Source organism: Equus quagga, chromosome 2 (genome assembly GCF_021613505.1).
Source record: "Equus quagga isolate Etosha38 chromosome 2, UCLA_HA_Equagga_1.0, whole genome shotgun sequence".
NCBI lineage: Eukaryota > Metazoa > Chordata > Mammalia > Perissodactyla > Equidae > Equus > Equus quagga.
The window spans coordinates 118012026-118031115 of NC_060268.1; the positions used below are offsets into that span (position 1 = coordinate 118012026).

The window sequence follows — 19090 nt, forward strand, 5'->3', positions numbered from 1 at the left end:
TTAGCCAATGCCTTTGACACTTGACAGGCAGAGCCCCTCCAGAGAACGGAATCAGATTCCATTCATTCCACATTCTTTGTCAAGCTGATTCCTGGCCACTCAGGGTGACACATGGATGTTGGCAGGGCATGCACACTTTACATGACAGTGGAGGAAAACAGCATGAGGAATGACTGACAGCAAAGAGGGAGCCAGAAACAAAGGAAGAGATGATGGGCAGGTAGCAATAGCCTCCCCAGTGCTCATCTGATGGCAGGGGTCTCTGTCGTCGAAAGATCCAGTTTAGCCAGCTGGCGTGAATCAGTATCCTAGGGACCTTCTGAGAACATCCTGCAGCCAGCGGTCCTTGTGTAGAAGGTCAGGTCCCAAGGCTCTGGGCCTCTGCCTGCCTTGCTCTGCCTCCTTCGCTGTCTCCTTCATCTGCCCTTTGAGAAGAGGCTCCTTAGCTAATTTTATCTTGAAGCTACACTGTCTTGCCAGTTGGAATATTTAGTTTCCAGGCACATCTGTGTGTTCGTGTTATGTGTGCATTTGCAGAGTCAGGGGGATTTCAAAGGGAGGCAAGAGTAAGAAAATTTAAGTCCACAATATGAGAGCATTTGCAAAAATACTTAGTGGGGCCGCCCCCATGGCCAAGTGGTTAAGTTCGCACGTTCCCCTTTGGCGGCCCAGGGTTTTGCCGGTTCCATTCCTGGGCGTGGACGTGGCACTGCTCATCAAGCCATGCTGAGGCGGCATCCCACATGCCACAACTAGAAGGACCCACAACTAAAAATATACAACTATGTACCAGGGGGCTTTGGGGAGAGAAAGGAAAAATAAAATCTTAAAAAAAAAAAAAAACTTAGGGAAAGGAGCTTTAGTGCACACAGTGTAAAAAATTAATGAGAATCACTGACTAATAAAGAGATAGCTTTTGGGAGAAAAAGCGTGTTATGTGTTACTTTAAAGAAAAAGAAAACAGACATTAGAGATTTTTACACAGGGATAAACAACAGGGTGAGAGGCCCTCTGATTCCCTTCATGCTGGGTTGTGGGCTTTGTTTTCTGACTGGGCAGCTTGGAGGTGGGTGGGTTGGTTGGCTGGTCGAGTCTGGCTGGTTGGTTAGTTTGGTTTTAGTGGGGGGATGTGTGCATACTCTAAGAGGAAGATGTTATACTCTGTACTTTACAAATGGCACGTTCAGAACTCAGCAAATATTGCTTGATTTCTACCGTGCAGAGCACTGGGGGCCTCGAGGATAGCTGAGACAAGTTGCTCACACCCTGGTGGAGAAGATAGACAATATAGAAATAGGTTCTTCAACATGATGTTCTATGCACCCAAACATCTCTTTCCCTCTCATTTGACCTGACACCATTCATCTGATTCAGCTGCATGTGAGGCCCTAAGTGGAAGTGTTGAGGTGCCCAGACCAGGGCCTCCATGCAGGGCTGCCTTCCAACAGCCCCAGGCAGGACGGGGGCCCTCTTTGAGCTGGCTCAGCTTCCTGTGGCTCCATTCTTGGGGTGAAATATCATCAGATCAGGCCTTCTTGTGAAGGAACGCAAACTCCCTACAGCGAATTCCCTACATCAAGTCTTTGTGTGAATGTGTGAGGAGAGGCAAGTGCACTGGGGCTTGGATGAGGGCCACCCCAAGAAGGGAAGGGAATGGGGCAGGCAAGGCGTTATCGAGCAGGGCCCAGAGAGGAGGTTTGGAGTTGCAGGCTAAGGCAGAGCACACAGGTTTCTTTCCTGGGCCCTTGTACTGATGACTTATCTCGGGGCTGTTGCTATTTACCATCCTTTATGATCACCAAGAAGAAAATTGTTTGTTTCTTTTTAATGCAGCTAGAAGACCCTGAAAATGGATCTGTTCTATACCGTTTTCTTTGGGCTCCTATTATAAGGCATTCTCCTGTCTCTTGCAGAAATGGGAACAGATTGAGGGCAATTCGAAGCTGCGGCACGTGGGCAGCAATCTGTGCCTGGACAGCCGCACAGCCAAGAACGGGGGCCTGAGCGTGGAGGTGTGCAGCCCCGCCCTGTCTCAGCAGTGGAAGTTCTCGCTCAACCTGCAGCAGTAGGAGAGGCTGGAGGCCCATGCCATCCTGTCTCCTATGCCAGTGGGCCGAGTTTGATGATCACGTTCTTGATTATGTTTCTTAAACTTTCCGCGAAACTATATACCTCAGTATTCCATCATGGTCTGAAAGTCGGAGAACTTCTGCAAGGCACGGGGACTTGGCGGACAGAGGCAGCGAGGAAGATGACTACCCTCCTCCTCTCACAGGTGCAGCCAGGCCCCCTTCCCGAGGCCACCGCCGCCCCTCTTCCCTCCCAGCTTCGGCCAGTAACCCCCCAGTGACAGCATGGAGGGCAGAGAAGTGCCGAACACGTACAGGTTCGGGGGAGGGAAAGAGGAGGGATGTAGTTGCTGCATCACAGCCTGGAGAACTCTTTTGAAATCTCCGTTTTTGATCCCATCGGAATCCTGTGTGGTTTCCCCAACACCAACTCGTGTCACTTTGCAGGTTTACGTCGTATCCCTGTCCCTGCTCCTCCGCTCCCAACCATCTTCCTAGCACAGACCCGTCTTCCACATGACGTACTTCCTATATTTGAATATGAACTTTTCTATGGTGGGACACTAAATATAAATATATATAAAGAAAGAATGTCCGGTCAGTTCCCTATGGTTTCTGTAGGTCATCCGCATCTTGTAAATTCTCCACAAAGCAGGTCGTGGCTGTGAGGAGGCAGCCCTGGAGCCCTCTGGGGCCAGCCTCTCCCAGAGGGAGAAAGTAGCCTCCTCTGCCCCCTGGAGCCTTATCAGTGAGGTGGTGCTGCTGTGGCCGGTGGGGACCCTCCCATAGCTGGCCCTGGACTGCAGGCCTTGGGCCCAAGCATCTCTGTTCAACTTCAGCTGGGAAGTCACTGCTGTGTGTTGGAATCCACTTTTCATGTCCTTGGTCCTTGTAAACCTGGATGGGTTACTTATTTTGACAAGTATTGCTTTGGGTCTTTTAAACATTTTTTTCTCTTAGAAAAAAACACCCAATGACGTAGGAAGCTGTCACAGGCTAGCATTGGGTAATCCTGAGTGTCCTAGTGTGCTGGCAGTACTGTCAGGGTCACCTGGGCCCTGGAATCTGGCCTGCCCACCCTGTCCCTCCCAGGCCGAGGTGACTGCCCCAGGGGCTTTGGGTCAAGAATTAGGAAAGGGGGAAACCAAACACCACCTGTCCAGTGACACTGAGGATTTGGGGCAAGAAACAGGAGCCTTGTGGGTTAGGAAGCAGATGTCAGGATAAACCACAAGACATTTATGAACTAAAAATAATAAGAGGAAGAAGTGTTAGGGCATCTGCTTCAGTGCCCAGGAATGTCTCTGCAGAGCCCTCCTTGCGTTTTCAGTGTCCCCACATGCAATGACAGACATTGTCCTGATCACCACCCTCCTTCCTTGTCCACTCACCCCCTCTCACCCACCCCTCCCACACACGTGCCCAGTGTCAGTCAGGCTGGCCACAGCAGGCAGCCCACGAGCTGCCATGTCGTGGGAGCTGCATCATAACTGCACATCCTCAGGCCCCTTTGGGAGGGGCTGGGAGGGCACAGAGTGAGAAGTGGCCCTGGAAGATTCTGCTAGGTTGACACTCTGCTAACTGCCGCTCTCTTTCCTGCCTCTTTCTTCTAGGAAAGGGAACATTGTTGGTCTTTCTTCCTCCACTGCAGAAGCCCCACCTGTGTTTGCTTTAGGACAATGGGCTTCGGCCTGGAGGCGCGGCTCGGGGCCTGTCCTGTGTCTTCTCTTTTTTTGCCCCCTGGCCAGAGCAGCCAGATGTATTTTCAGGGGGCGGGGAGGCCATGGCTGGATTAACTCAGCACACTTCATCTTCAGAGGCTGATCCTGACTGCAGGTGGGCTCTTGGGATAGTCTTAGGTACCTGTGCCAGGCCGTAGGATACAGGCGAGCAGGAGCCAGGCGCTGTGCTGGTGCCCTCAGCCTGAGCACCTGCGGTCTGTCATCAGACCCTGTCACCTGTGAACTACTACTGCTGTTAGCAAAAAAATCCCATTGACGGAAAACAAATTTTGCTTCGATGTAAAACAAATTTTAATCAGGTTCTTGACGAATCCTTGGCCCACACACCGCTACCCAACCCAGAAGTCTTACCAACCTTTGTACCATCGGGACAGGTCCACCCAGTCCCTTGGGGGCAGCTCCCTGTCCCTGAGCTGGTGGGCGGTGGCCTTGGGTAGTGGGCGTCTTGGGTGTCACAGGGCTCCCTGGAGGTGACCTATGTTTACATGACACAGTGTGCCAAAGTGACTTACTGTGGCTGCATTATTTTCAGTCATCAGGACTGTCCCACCCTCCTGCTCCCATTTTTACAGGTAAAGACTCTTTCCTACGAGCCCTTTGAGCAGAGTGTGGCCAAGTGAGTTGTCTTCTCTGTGGTGGTCTTTCTTATGTCTTCATAAAAGCTAAAATGATGGTATCTGTGAGTATGTTTTGCAAATTCAAGATATAGTTTGGTAATTTTTTTTTCCAGTTGATTTTTAAAAAGAACTGCTGTACAGAGCTTGTACTTTGTCCATTTTATAGATGGAAACCATTCTTGAAATTAACTTAAATAAAGAGAAGATCCTTTATAGATAACTGCTCTGGTGGCGGCGGCCGTCATTTCTGGTCTTTGTAGGACAGATGTGAGTGGTGTGTGAGGCTGTGATTATGGTCTGTCTTCTTCGGGGCCCTGCTAAATTACCATTTCTTATCACATTTTTAAAACACATTCACCTTTTACTGTTGTCCCTTTCAGTGTTTAGTCTTATTTGTAATAATAAGCGTTATCATTGGTGGAGTGTGTATGATGTCCCAGGCACCTAGCCAAGCCCTTAAATACATTCCCATTGCCTTCTCGCTGTCTCCTGTGAGATGGCCTTATGTGCTGTATTTACAGTTGGCTGGGGAAGCCGGTGCTTGAAGCCCTTAACCAGCTCAAGGTCAGGGGCTAATCTGCTCAAGGTCACGCTGCTCCTAAGTCCTCATCTGGAGTCCACCCTGGGCGCTCAGACCCAGAGCCTGCACTCCAAACCCGGGTGGGGAGAGGGTGGAGGCCAGATATTTTCACAGTTTCCAAAGTATCTAAAATCAGTATACTTATTTACCAGTTAACAAGTTACCAGTTAACTGACTCTCCAGTTCTGAGGCTGACTTCCCCCTCCTCCACCTTTGAACAGCCCCACAGGTGTGTCAAGGAAACACAACATTGACCAATTCTTCATTTAGCAATTTGGATTGAGGTTGAGGGGAGGAAAGGCTGGCCCTGGTGAGTTTTTTTAATGTTCTGGAGGCCACATTTATGCATCTTCTTTCCTCATGATTTGAGACAACCAAAAATTTGGCTTTCCTGCCATTTGAGAAACAAACAAAGCTCTTAATGTAGTATTCATCAGAGCCCTTTGGCAATCGTTTGCGGTTCCTGCTTTCGCAATAGGGAAAAGTTTATTCAATAAGAATTTGTCAAGAAACTCTATGTTGCCCTGACAGTCCTGAAGACCGAGGAGGAGAGGAAACACATCATATTCCAAGAAAAGAGGATAGGCAGAGTGCTCTGCAGACCGAGCGAGGCTCAGTGAGACGAGGCCCGTGGCTCGGGGCAAGCGGCGTCCCAAATGCTCAGGCGGCAGCTTGGGCCCATTCTGGAGGGAGGGGAGCTAAGGAGCTCTGGGCCAGAGCAGAGAGGATGCAATTTGCAAAATTTTTTAGAATAAAATTCTTAACCCAACTCAGCTGTTTGATTCTGCAGTATTTTTCACGTTTTTAAAAATATTCAACCAGAAAAATAAAATCTCTCATACACTCTGTGCATGGACTTACCTAAAAGAAAAAAAGAAAATGGTCTTCCTAGATGTCCTTACAAATTCCTGAGCAAATTTACCATTAATACAATGTATATGTATTTGATTTTATGTGTTATGTCTGCCTGCAAATTATATACAGTATGTCTCCAGAAGACTTTGTACCCGTAGGTCCTAGAGGAGTAATGAGAGACTCACTCAGCAGCTCCTGTCTGAGCACCTGGGGGCCAGGCCCTGGGTGCTAGACAGGGAGACTGGAGGCTGTAGATAAGACCGTTGTGGTCCTCCCCCCGGGTTACACCCAAGAGAGACTCAGACTTTGAACCAGACCTTGGACACAATTATGAGAATAAAGACTGAGTCTCAGAAAGGCGCTGACTGCCTGAAGGTGACGGAAAGAACCCATGGTGGGTCATCATCTAAGGGCCAAGATGTGAGGCCTCAGAGTGACTGATGTAGGCTCAATGAAGAACTTGCAGAAATTAACTGTCCACGTTTCTCTTGAATTGCAGAGAATTCTCTACTGGAGCATTTTCAGTTGCGAATGTCAGAAACCCCAGCTAAATGCAGTTTAAGTTCAAAGACATTTATTACCTCATGTAACAAGAAATCCAAAGGGCACAGGGTTCCAGGTCAATCCTGGGGCTTGACATCGTGAACTAATTTATTTCTGCTGGACCCCCTCCCATCTCCACCCCTCCGGCCAGGGTGCAGGAAGACACTGGTGAAAACGAAGCATGCATCCTCATGCATGTCTTTCCCCTGCCCCCCTTACGGAAGACCTGTCTTTTCCACTTACCACTCCCCCCAAACACACACACACACAGACTTCTCAGAATTGCCCAGGTGCCTGGGCAGCCGGCCACAGTCACCTCCTAATGCTGTCGTCCTCGGTCATGGAAGTGGGTTCTGCTGGCAAGGACAGGGAGGGGGCAGCTACTTGCTGGGCGACCACAGTGCACCGCATTTGCCATTGCTGAAAGAATGCTGGAAGAGGCTGGATGGGCAGGGGCAGCCTTGAGGTCACAGGGTTCCTGCATCCTCTGAGAGGCGGCGCTCTTGCTTATGCCGTAGTCTTCGGGTGTCTGCTGGCAACTTGGGGCCTCTTCAGAGAAGGCTTTCAAATGAATAAAACATTGCATGGGATTACAGAGACGACTGCTTATACTGAGAAACAGTTATCAAAATATTTATATGTGCTTCTTAATGCATTAATAAGGCCTCATATCTAATTGCTATCATAATTTCAAATAGTGCTAAGCATAAACAGCATTTTGAAAAATCAGCAATAATTAATGTGATGAAAATATCTGTTTTTTTTTATTACTGACAAAATTCCCAGTTTATTGGCTACATTCACTTGGAGATTCGTGAAATGACTTTTTTTTTCCCATCGTTCTGACCCCTTAAATTTGAAGAATCTCAGTGTAGATAACATCTGTGATGTACATCTGTGATCTGGAACCATCTCTGAACTTCAGTAGGTTTGTCTTCTTGCTGCAGGACAAATGGAAAAGGCAAAATGAAGCAGGGGCAGTCCAGGAGGCTGCCCAGGCCTCAAACTGACATTGACTCTGACCTGGGCTCCAACCTTGATTCTGAGGGCAAAGTGGAAAGAGGTCCCCCCTTGATGATGGTCCTGGTGAGCCAAGCTCCCACAGACTCACAGATAGTCACTGAATTTGCATTGATATTGAGAAATAACAGCTGACAGTTGCCCTGGGCAATTGGGCGAGGCTGAGCTGAGGAACAGGTGTGGGGGAAGCGCCTTGTTCTCTGAAGCCCCCCACTGGTTGAATCTATGACACTTGGGCTAAGGGGCCTGGGATTTTGCTGACCAACGTCTCTCCATGTTGGAGGGGAAGAAGATTGCCCAATGAGCAAGGAACCAAAATAAAGAAACTTAAGGACTTCCTAGAACTTAAGCACTTCTTATCTTCTTGATAAGAGAGATGGAGGCATGGCCTCATTCAGGAAACTGTCATCTCAGTCCACTTCACCTGGACTGCAGCTCCAGACACCTGGGGACACGTGCTGCCCGCCTGCCTCGGGGACGCTCATCGTGGGCTTGCCAGGATCCACAAGAAGCCTGGAGAAGCCTCAAGACAGGGCTGCAAGAGGGGCGAGCAGGATGGGAAGGTGCCGGACTTGGGGGCAGAATGTGTAAATTATTTGAACTCCACCGTTGGGTGCCATGCAGGACTGAAGTTCAGGGGTAAGGAGTAAGGCTTCAGGGGAAGGGAGTGGGCAAGTGGAAGGAGGTGACTCGGGTCCCCAATGACACTGGGTGTGATGTGCCAGGCCCTAGAATACATGCCCCACCCTCCAAATCATCTGTACTCTACAGGCTACAAAGATGTTGTTACCCCATTTCACCATTGGTTAGGTCAGCTCAGCTATTTGCCCGATTTACTGGCACAGCACTGAGCTAAGCACCCATGCCGTGACCATCCTCTTCCCAGTGCAGCAGGCAATCACGGTGCAAGGGGTCAGAGAGGTTCATGAGGAGCTCGAAGGCCAGTGGAGCTGCGGTGGGACAGGAGGCGATGGAAGGAAGGCAGGCCTTTGAGAGCCAGAGGTGCAGTGCTGTGCTGCTAACAGGAAAGCTGGGACTGCAGCTCCCCGGGACTGGGGGAGGAATTGACAGGGCTCGGGATGGAGCGTGAGTGAAGGTCAGGGCCTCAGGAGTCAGGGAGATGAGGCTTCCATACTGCTTCCTGCCTCTTATCACCTGTGTTGCCTGAGGAAAGTGCTTCAACCTAGTCTGTGAAATGGGGATTTTTGTCAAGATTAGAGGTAAGACAAAAAAACAAATTCATAGACACAGAGAACAGACTGGTGGTTACCAGAGGCAGGGGTGGGGGTGGGGGAAACTGGTGAAGAGGGTCAAAAGGCACAACTTCCAGTTATAAGTCCTGGTGCTGTAATGTGCAGCATGGTGACTACAGGTAATAACACTGCATTGCAGATTTGGAAGTTGCTAAGAGAGTGGATCTTAAAATTTCTCATCACAAAAAAATTTTTTGTAACTATGATGGATGTCAACAAGACTTACGTGGTGATCATTTCACAATAGAAACCTTTATGTTGTACACCCAGAACTAATACAATGTTATATGTCAATTATACCTCAATTAAAAAAAAAAAAAAGAAAAAAAAAAGATTAGAAGCAAGATGTGAATAGCGCCTCCCTCCCAGCCCAGGCTGCCGCACCAAGAGCCCCCAGTTCTCACCGCAGGCCTGTGGGCACATGTGGGCCTACAAAGGGAAGGAGGGCCAGGACGGGGGGCCAAGGAGATTTTTGTTAGAGACACTGAGTTTTCAGCGACAACATGACTGTGTCGGGGGAAGAAAACAAAGACAAGAGTGAGAGGCATTAGGCCTCCAATCGCTCGTCCTAGAGGTGGCGTCAGAAGAGGGAAGAGGGACAGCAGAGAGGGAGTGTGAAGACGCAGATCCAAACACAAACTAATGTCACGGCCAGGGCGGGAGAAAAACCCTGGCAAGCAGAGTGAGCCAGCAGAATGCTGCAGGACAGACCAGGGCAACCTGCACCCAGAGCGGAAGTGAGCACAAAGGAAGAAGTTCCTGGATTGGCAACCAGGAAGTGACCCGATGAGAGCAGGGCGTGGGTGAGGAACAAGTGGCCAGGGCAGGTGAGAGGTGAGCTGGAGCTGGAGGAGGGCAGGGGACCTCTGGGAAAAATCTGTGGGCTTGGCTGAGGGTGGGACAGGCAAAGGGCCAGAGAATTCACCAGAACTTTCTGAGCCCGGGGGTCACAGTTGCCTTGAGTATGACAGCCACACCCATCACGCCCCTGCCAGGCCCCAGCCCTGCTTCCACGCTCATTGTATCCTGCATTTTATCACATAAGGGGCTCAGCAGAGGCTACCTCACCGCGGTGCATTTTCCCAGGTGTCAGGCTTAAGTCAGCAGGCCAAGTGACCATCCAGCAGGGTTTACACAAGGAGAGAAAGGTAAGGAAGGGATGAGTGGACCCCTGACCTTGGGAGAAGCTGGCTGGACACCCCCGGCCTGCCTGCGTGCCCCTCCCTGCCACTAGCCCGCAGCTGGGACTCAAGAAGTCTAAGTGCTTTTCGGTTTGAAGGGTTCCCCTCCCCATGGCTGCAGGCCACAAGACAAGGTGAGAACATGGCCAACTCTAGTCAGTGACAACAACAGCTTGAAGGGCTTGGTGGGGAGGGGCAGGACACAACTGCAGAGTGATGTCACTAAACCATGTGGGCCAGTTCTTCGGAGAAGAAAGTGAGGCTTATTATGGGCTGAATTGTGTCCCCCGCAAAGTTCATATGTTTAAGTTAGGACTTCAACATCCTAACCTCATGACCTCAGAATGTATTTGGAGACAGGGTCTTTAAAAAGGTGAGTAAATTAAAATGAGGTCATGTAGGGCCAGCCCCCACGGCCTAGTGGTTAAGTTCAGTGTGCTCCGCTTCGGCAGCCCAGGATTCCTGGGCACAGACCTACACCACTTATCAGCAGCCATGCTGTGGCAGTGACCCACATACAAAATAGAGGAAAATTGGCAACAGATGTTAGCTCAGGGCAAACCTTCCTCAGCGAAAAAAAAAAAAAGAAAAAGAAAATGGTGTCATATGGGTGGGCCCTAATCCAAGAGAACTGGGGTCCTTATAAGAAGAGGGGATCAGGACACAAACTCAAACAGAGGGAAGACGATGTGAGGACACAGGGAGAAGAGCCATCTACACACCAAGGAGAGAGGCCTCAGGAGAAAACAATTCTGCTGACACCTTGATCTTGGACTTCTAGCCTCCAGAACTGTAAGGAAATAAATTTCCATTGATTGAGCCACGAGTCTGTGGTACTTTGTTTTGGCAGCACTGACAAGCTAATGTAGACTTCGGAACCAGGAAGTGGGGTGCTGCGGTAAAAATACCTAAAAACTATGGAAGTAGCTTTAGAACTAGTTATGGGTAGAAGCTGGAAGAATTTTGAGGAGCACGTTAGAACAAGCCTTGATTGTTTTGAAGAAACCGTTGGTAGAAATATGGACAATTTTATCGAGAGCTCAGAGAGAAAAGAGTAGAACTGTAGAGCTAGCTCCTATTGTCTTAGAGAGGTACATGTATCGCCATGGACAGAAGGTTGGCAAAAATATGAACATTAAAGGTGCTTCTGGTGAGGTCCCAGATGGAAGTGAGGAACAAGTAATTGGAAATTGAAGGAAGGCATTGCTTGTTATAAAGTGGCAGTGAACTTGGCCGCATCATGTTCTAGTGTTGTGTGGAAAGTACAACTGGTAAGTGATCAGCTTAGACATATAGCTGAGGAGATTTCTAAGTAAAGTGTTGAAGGCACAGCCTGGTTTCTCTTTACAACTTATAGTAAAATGTGAGAGGAAAGAGACAAATTGAAGAAGGAACCAGAACTTGAAGATTTGGAAAATTCTCAACCTATCCACATTGCAAAAAATGAGAAAGCATGCTCTGGAGAGCACACTAAGACTGCAGCTTTGGGTTTGTGACTTATGGATCCGATCAGCCATCTCAGCAGAAGCGAGGAATAGAAATGGGCTTATCCAGGAAAGACCTGTGAAGGACCCTCTTCTCTGATGGCTTGAATCCATCAGACTCATCTCAAGGCCCTTGAGAATTTTCTACCAGCAGAAATGCTCCCAGCTTGTACTGCAGGGGACAGAGGTGGGATGAAATGGAGGAAGGCTGTTGGAGTTCTGGGACTCGACAGAACAGGACAACAGAGCTGTCTGGCTGCAAACATGTCTTATGCTTCAGCAAAAGAAAAGAATGAACCTGAAGGCAGTTCAAGGTTGACAGGGCTGCCACTGCCACACTGGCCCAACGGCACAGGCCTGGGGGGCAAAGCTGTCTCCTCTATTTCAGAGGGGTCAGAGCCTCTGCCCAGGGCCAAGGAGTGAGGGCCACTACCCTGGTGGGCCCAGAAGGCAGAGCTTGGAGCCAAAGAGGCTTATTCTTGAGCCTTAATATCAAATGGAATTTGCCCTGTTAGGTTTCAGACTCGCTTGGGACTGTCACCCCTTTCTTCTTTCTCATGTTTCCCTTTTGGAATGAGAATGTCTATCCTATGTCTGTCCCACCACTTTATTTTGAAAGCACTTAACTAACTTGTTATCTGGTTTCATAGGTTCACAGCTTGAGAAGAATTTTATCTCAGGATGAATGTATGTCTCACACATACCTGACTGAGACGATATTTAGATGAGATTTTGGACCTATAGTTAATGCTAGAATGAGTTCAGATCTTTGGGTCTGCTGGGATTGGGCGAATGTATTTTGCATGTGAGAAGGACATCAATTTGGAGGCCAGAAAGCAGAGTGTTATCGGCTGAACAGTGTCCCATGAAATTCATATGTCGAAGTGCTAATCCCCAGGACCTCAGAATGTGACTGAGTTTGGAGACAGGGCCTTTAGAGAGGTGATTACAGTTAAATGAAGTCATTAGGGTGGGCCTTCATCCAACATGACTGGTGTCCTTATAGGAAGAGGAGATTAGGACACAGACATGCACCGAGGGAAGGCCATGTGAGGACACAGGGAGAAGACGGCCATCAACAAGCTAAGGAGAGAGGCCTCATAAGGAACCAACACCTTGATCCCTACTGACACTTTGATCTCAGACTTCCAGCCTCCAAACTAACATGAAGCTGATGCCCTCATGGATCCCAAAAGCTACATGCACAGCTCAGCTTGGCCTCCTGCCAGCCCCAAGCCAGATGTCCATGGAGAGTGTGCGTGTGTGAGGACGTCCACAGGGAGGCCTCTGGCACTGGACAGGGCCCCAACAGTCACGTTCCACGATGAGCTCCCCAGCATCCTGTGCTTCCAACACTCCTAACATGTACTCAGGCATCCATTGGTGAGCACAGGTAGGCTGCTGATTGGTTAGATGAGAGCTCACATTCATTGAGTGCCTGCAGTTGGCCAGAAACTATGCTAGCTGATTTATAAATGATCTCATTCAAGCCTCACTTCCACCTTTTCCACAGGTGAGCAAAGTGGGGCATAGAAAGGTGAAGTAGTGGGGCCGACCCCATGGCCGAGTGGTTAAGTTCGTGGGCTCCTCTTCCATGGCCCAGGGATTTGCTGGTTTGGATCCTGGGTGCGGACATGGCACCGCTCATCAAGGCATGCTGAGGTGGCGTCCCACATGCCACAATCAGAAGGACCCGCAACTAAAATATACGACTATGTCCTGGGGGGCTTTGGGGAGAAAAAAGCAGAAAAAAAAAAAAAGATTGGAGAAAGGTTAAGTAGCAGTTGAGTCACATAGTATAGCCAGTAGGCAGCAGAACAGTCATTTGAACCCAGTTCTCTGACTTCAAAAGTCTGACAACTCTGACTCTGACTTTGTATGACACGTAATTCTCAAGCCTTGCTGTAGATTACAGTTCCTTTGGGAGTTGGAAAACAAAAAAGGGGTGCCCACACTAACCCAGGTCCAATGGGGCTGAGCATTGCTGTGTTGGCAAAGGTCCCCTAAGAATGACAAGTGCAGCCAGGTTGTGGACAACACCTGTGCCTCTCTGACTTCAGCACATCAGAATCACCCCAAGGGCTTGTGAAAACAGAGTCCTGGGCCCCAACCCCCGAGCTGCTGCTTCAGTAGGTCTGGATGGGGCTGGAGGATTTGTATTTCTAACGAGCTCCCAAGCGATGCTGATGCTGCTGGTCCAGGGATCACACACTGTGAGGAGCAAGGCACTTGGCTCAGGCCGTGACCCAGCCGACAGCCCCTGTTAGACAACTGGAAGTCCCCAGTCTTCTTAATTTAAAAAGGCTGCTGCTGAGTCACAGGGTGGCCTTGAGAAGCAGTAGAAGGTGGTGTTCATATTGTGGGTTCTGGACTACTGCCTGGCCAGCTGCCAGGGGCCGAAATTTGGATTCAGTGTCTGATCTTGGGTGAGTATTTTAACCTCTCTGTGCTGTTTTCTCATCGGTAAAATTGGGGATGTGCTATTAGCAATGTTAGAGAAGCAGGGAGTGTGGTTCTGCTTTTCCTCTACTCCGAGCTGCTTGACCAGAAAACCATTTCCCTGTCTGCTGCTCAGAGGGATTTAATATCATGGATCTGCACGTCGTGATTTCAGTTTGGCATCCTTGAGTGCCTCTGAGTGACAGAACTTATCTTAAAAACCAAAGAAGGTGATAAAATGATTCAGGGCTGCATAAAGCATTCAAATATGGTCAGGGAGAGCTTCATGGGGCGGAAGAATCAGGCCTTGAGCTGAGTAGTTACCCAGAAAATCAGGTCCCGAGTGGCCGCTGAGCTCCAGGCTGAGGCCGGTCAGCCCCTCTCTGAACTTTGGGGAAAGGTCTGTATGTAACACACCTGAACACATACCTCTAGCCAGCTCTGTTCTTTTTCTCCTGGATCAGGGATTTGGGTGATAAATAAAATGATATAGACTGGCCCAACTTCCACCACCTCCCTGGAAGGGAAAGGAAATAGAACTGAGAAATGTGTTTAAGAAGGCATTTTCGTACCAATTCTTCCCTTTGATCTACACTGATAGCTTAATCAGTTTGTATCAGTTCCTTGAGGAAACGCACAGGCTTCGGGCTGTTTCTCTGGGTGATTTAGACACCAGTCCTCTTTCTGGGTGGCTGCTCTCTGCTCTTAACCCTGGGAGGCAGCTCTGCAGCCAGCACTCCCCACACTGTTCCTTTATTGTAATAAAGGCCTGTGCTTTATTCCTGTGTTCTCAGACGCAAGGAGCAAGTGAGGAAGGGGAGAAAATGGTTCCTGAGGCCCCAGCCATGTTCTACAGACCCCTCCCTCCAGGAAACACCCACTGTGTCCCCGCCTTGCCGGGATCCTAAGAGGGCCCATGGCTCCGGAGGGGTCGGGGGCTGGGGGGCTGAGTTGCCAGAGTGATAAAACGCTCGTCTGTTAAAAGTCTCTTTTCATAATGATAGCTTTGGGGAAAGAGCTGCTCTAGCCAGCAGCCTGAGTCTCACACACCCGCCCTGAATTTCACTGGCTGCCTCACTCTCTCTCTCTATGAAAACCCAGACTTCTCCCTCCCAAACACAGTGCTTTCACTGCTGTGTCATTTTACCCAAGTTAGCCCAAGAGGCAGAAAATCCACATCATGAGGGACTTCTCCACATTTAGAGAATTATGGCATTCCAATTATGGCAGGGAGGGTCTCTGACATGTCAAACCATTGAAGCAAGGATCAGATGGACACAGCCTGCATTTCAGTGGCCAGGGTCCAAAGCCAGCTCTTACGTGGAGAGGTTGCCTGGGTGATGGAATTGAGAGATTTCCAAAGGCTCCCCTCTCCAAACTGTAGCCATCTGTCAGTCTGTCACTTCACCTGCAGTATTATCATTAAAATCAGCCATCCCTTGATGGACATAAGTGTATTCCAGAAGAGAGAACCACACTGCTTCTTAACTTGACTCATCCACAACTAACTAGCCCCAAGGTGTCCTGATAACCAGATGACAGCCAGAGTGGGCAGAGACCTGCAAGAAAGCCAAACCCACCCATCGACCTAAAGATGCGGCACTGGGGTCCCAAGAGATGACACCTGTGCTCCTGACGCCCGGCCCAGGGCTCTTTCTGTTGTGTCACACTGTCATTGTGGAAATGAAGAGGCTCTACTTTGAGTAAGCCTGTAAATGCTTTTGCCTAAGATATTTTGTATGCATTTCCCTTAGGAAAGCATGGACTCTCACTGCACACAAGGTTAACCCAAAAGCCACTAGGTATCCAGACTAGTGGGCTCCCAGCCCTGGCAGGCTCTGAGGATGCAGATCAGTCTTGAGGAGGATGGGTTGGTAAGTAGGGGGCACCCAGGAGGGGGGGGGGGGGGGGGGGGGGGGGTGGTATGAGCAGCGTGAAGTCACCTGGAGAGAGCAGGAGCCCTAGGAAGGGCCCTTCTCACACCCGGGACTCCAGCCCATTAGCCTCCTCAGCCTGAGGGCAGCCTGGTGGGAAGGAGATGAAGCTGTGATTCCAGGGAGATCCCATTACTCCCAGGAACTTCCCCATCCCAAGACCACTTCCCAACCTGCCTCCTTCCTCCTTTCACAGGGACTTAGCTGGCTTCCTAAAGTACATACATGTCTGGGTCTTTCCAAAGCACCATTTGTGGAAAGACATTATGGAAAGGGCCAAGCAAGAGGCTGTGGGCAGGGACTTCGTTCATGTAGGAATCTGTGGGGTCTCCTCATGGGAAAGTCCACTCTTTTGAGGGGACAGGGAGATGGAAGAGCTCAGACTTGGTGGCCTGACAGGGCTGGGAGCCCATCTCAGCTGTCACTTCCCTGTGTGAAGTGATTTGCCTCACATGGTGCTGTGAGCAAACAGGTAAACTGCTCAGGCCCTTGCAAGGGACAGAACGTAACAGCTGTGGAGAGTGGCCCGTGGACTGCGAGTCCAGTGCAAAACCAGCTCTACCTTTCTTGCTTATATCCTACTCTTGGCAGCCATCAGCCAGAGCCGACCTACACGCCAAAAGGAAAGGAGAGGCTGGAAAGTTTAGTTCAACAAGGGTCAGGTGGCCTAAGCGCCGACTATCAGTCAGGCTTGTCTTGGCAATGAGAAACAATTATGCTAAAAAGTATTATAATAAACTTTAATAAAAAATACACTTTGATACAATAATGTCAACTGACACTTGCGTAGCTCTTGTACTAGATTCAATAACGGCCATCCAGAGATATTAGGTCCCATCCCCAGGAGCTGAGCCACAGGCCCAGAGGGTGGAGCCTCAAGCCACAAAGGATCATCCCAAGACCTTGAACCTGATCGAATCTGCCCTGTGGGTTTTCCAGATTGATTGGGACTGGTGACTCCTTTCGTTTTCCCCCGTTTGGAATGAGAATGTCTATAACTGTTTTCTATGCCTGTCCCACCACTTGTATTTTGGGAATAAATAACTTATTTTCTAGTTTCACGGGTCCAGAGGTGGCGAGAATTTTCCTCCAGAATGGACCATATCCAGATTCTCACCCATACGCGATTTAGATGAAGTGATTTGGGACTTCTGAGCTGCTGAGATTTAGATGAGATTTTTTTCACCTTGAATTGATGCTGTAATGGGTTGAGACTTTCGGGGATGTTGGGATGAGGTGAATATATTTTGCACACGGAATAGACACAAATCTTTGGGGTCCAGAGGATGGACTGTGTTAGGCTGAATAATGGCCACTCAGAGACATTAAATACTAATTCCTGGAGCCTGTAAATATTATTTTATAAGGAAGAAAGTTCTTTAAAGTTGTGACTAATTTAAGGATCTTGATGGAGAGATGATCCTAGACTGTTCAAGTGGGCCTAAATCCAGTCACAAATGTCCTTATAAAAGAGAGGCAGAGGGCGATTTGACACACACAGAAGAGAAGGCGATGTGAAGATGGAGGCAGAAATTCGAGAGACGTGGCCACGAGCCAAGGAACACCAAGGAATGGCAGCAGCCACCTGAAGCCAGAAGAGGCAGGGAACAGATTCTCTCCAGAGCCCTTAGAGGGAGTGTGGCCCTACCAACAGCTTGACTTCAGACTGCCGGCCTCCAGAGTGAAGAAATTTCTGTTGTTTTAAGCACCAAGGTTTTGGTAATTTGTTACAGCAGCCGTAGGGGATGAACACAGTACTTTACAAAGCATTTTCACAGACTTCATCCCATTGGATGATGCAAAGTGCTCAGCAGAGTCTGACACCTGGAAAGAGTCCAGCAGTTGGTTGACATGACTAGACCCTTATGGCCGCAAGTGAAGTAGCTTTCTGTAAAATGTGAAGAACCCAAGGCTCAAGGGGGATCCATGATTTGCTCAAGATCATAGGTAAATAACAGAGCTTGGATTGGAATTCAGAAGTCCTGGCTCCACGGCCAAGGTTCCTCTTACCATACGAGAGCTTCCTCCTGCGGATTTGTGGCCTATCACTGTGATGCCCAGGTCCTGCCCTACCTCCTTTACGTGCAGCGTCAGCCTGAGGGAACAGAGCGTGTGAGGCAGGAAAGGGCTGAGGGTGCCCTTCCCACAGTGGCCCTGCGCAGGTGGTTCACCTGGAGGGAATTCTGCCTCCCCACACTCTCCCAGTCTGCCCTCTGTCTCTCCACACCAGGCAGGAGGCTCTGCTCCAGCACAGGGCACTTCAGAGTCAGGGTTCTTCCTGACCTGATCACAGCTTACCTGTCCTGTATCACAGTCCTTCTTTGTTTAGGTGACAGATAAACTCAGATGGGCTACAGCCAAGGGCTTCATCTGAGACAATATTCATGACCACAAAGGTTTACCATTTGCACAGTTCTTTTCAAATTTCATTTTGCTTGCTGTTCCTCACAACGGCAGGGAGAAACTAGAACTTATTTCCTTGAATTGGAAGGAAAGAAGGGAGTTGTTCTTCAAGCTGCCCTCGCCCGTGCATTTGGAAAGGACAAAACCAGACGCTCTCGTGTGACCTGCCACAGGTTCCTACCCTTTCCATTAAAACCTGTTTGCTCCATTCTTCCACGATGCCAGCCCCACAAGGATAATGTGCTGGGCACCTGTCAACATTGAATATGGAGAAACTCCTAGAAGTTCCAACTGCCCTCAAAATCTCTCCGAGGCCTAAAATCCCCTCTCTAGTAGTTTCCTGTTGCTCCTGTAACAACTCACCTCAAAGCTGGTGACTTAGACAAGGCAAATGTAGCATCTTACAGCCCTGGAGGTCAGGAGTCTGACACGGCTCTCGCTGGGCTAAAATCAGGGCGCCTGCAGGGCCTGTGCTCCCTTCTCGAGGCTGTGGGGAGGGTTCCACGGCTGTGCCCTTCCCCGCTGCAGAGCTTGTCCGCATCGCTTGGCTCACGGACCCTTCCATCTTCAAAGCCAGCCACGCTGCGCCTCTTCTTCTTCCTCCACAGCCACAAACGCCCCTGTGAACACTCTTAGGAAAGGCTCTCCCTTATGAAGACCCTCGTGATTCCACTGCCGCCTGGGTGATCCAGCACAGTCTCTGCATCTCAAGATCAGCTGACTGGCACCTTAACTCCATCTGCCATCTTAACTCCTGTCGCCACATCAGGTGACATACTCACAGGTTCTAGGGATTAGGAGGTGGACATGTTTGGGGGTCATTATTCTCCCTGTCATCTCTTCCATTAAAGCACCACATCTTGAAAGGCCATTAGCAAAGGGAGGGTGTTCCCTGGCAGGGGTGACATGTTAACTGCTGACACCCACTAGCCCAGGGGTCATGAGAGGGGTGCTGGTGATCATTTAATGA

The 19090-nt window shown here is 49.4% G+C and overlaps 1 protein-coding gene across 2 annotated transcripts in view; it reads left to right on the forward strand.

Moving 5' to 3' along the window:
- The window catches only part of GALNT2 (polypeptide N-acetylgalactosaminyltransferase 2), a 199660-nt gene extending 195012 nt beyond the window's left edge, over nucleotides 1–4648 (forward strand). For both annotated transcript variants that reach the window (XM_046653229.1, XM_046653230.1), the window contains exon 16: nucleotides 1914–4648. In XM_046653229.1, coding sequence (XP_046509185.1) covers nucleotides 1914–2069 — 156 coding nt within the window. In that variant the 3' untranslated portion in view covers nucleotides 2070–4648. The remainder of the gene's footprint in view (nucleotides 1–1913) is intronic.
- The last annotated feature ends 14442 nt before the right edge of the window (nucleotides 4649–19090 follow it).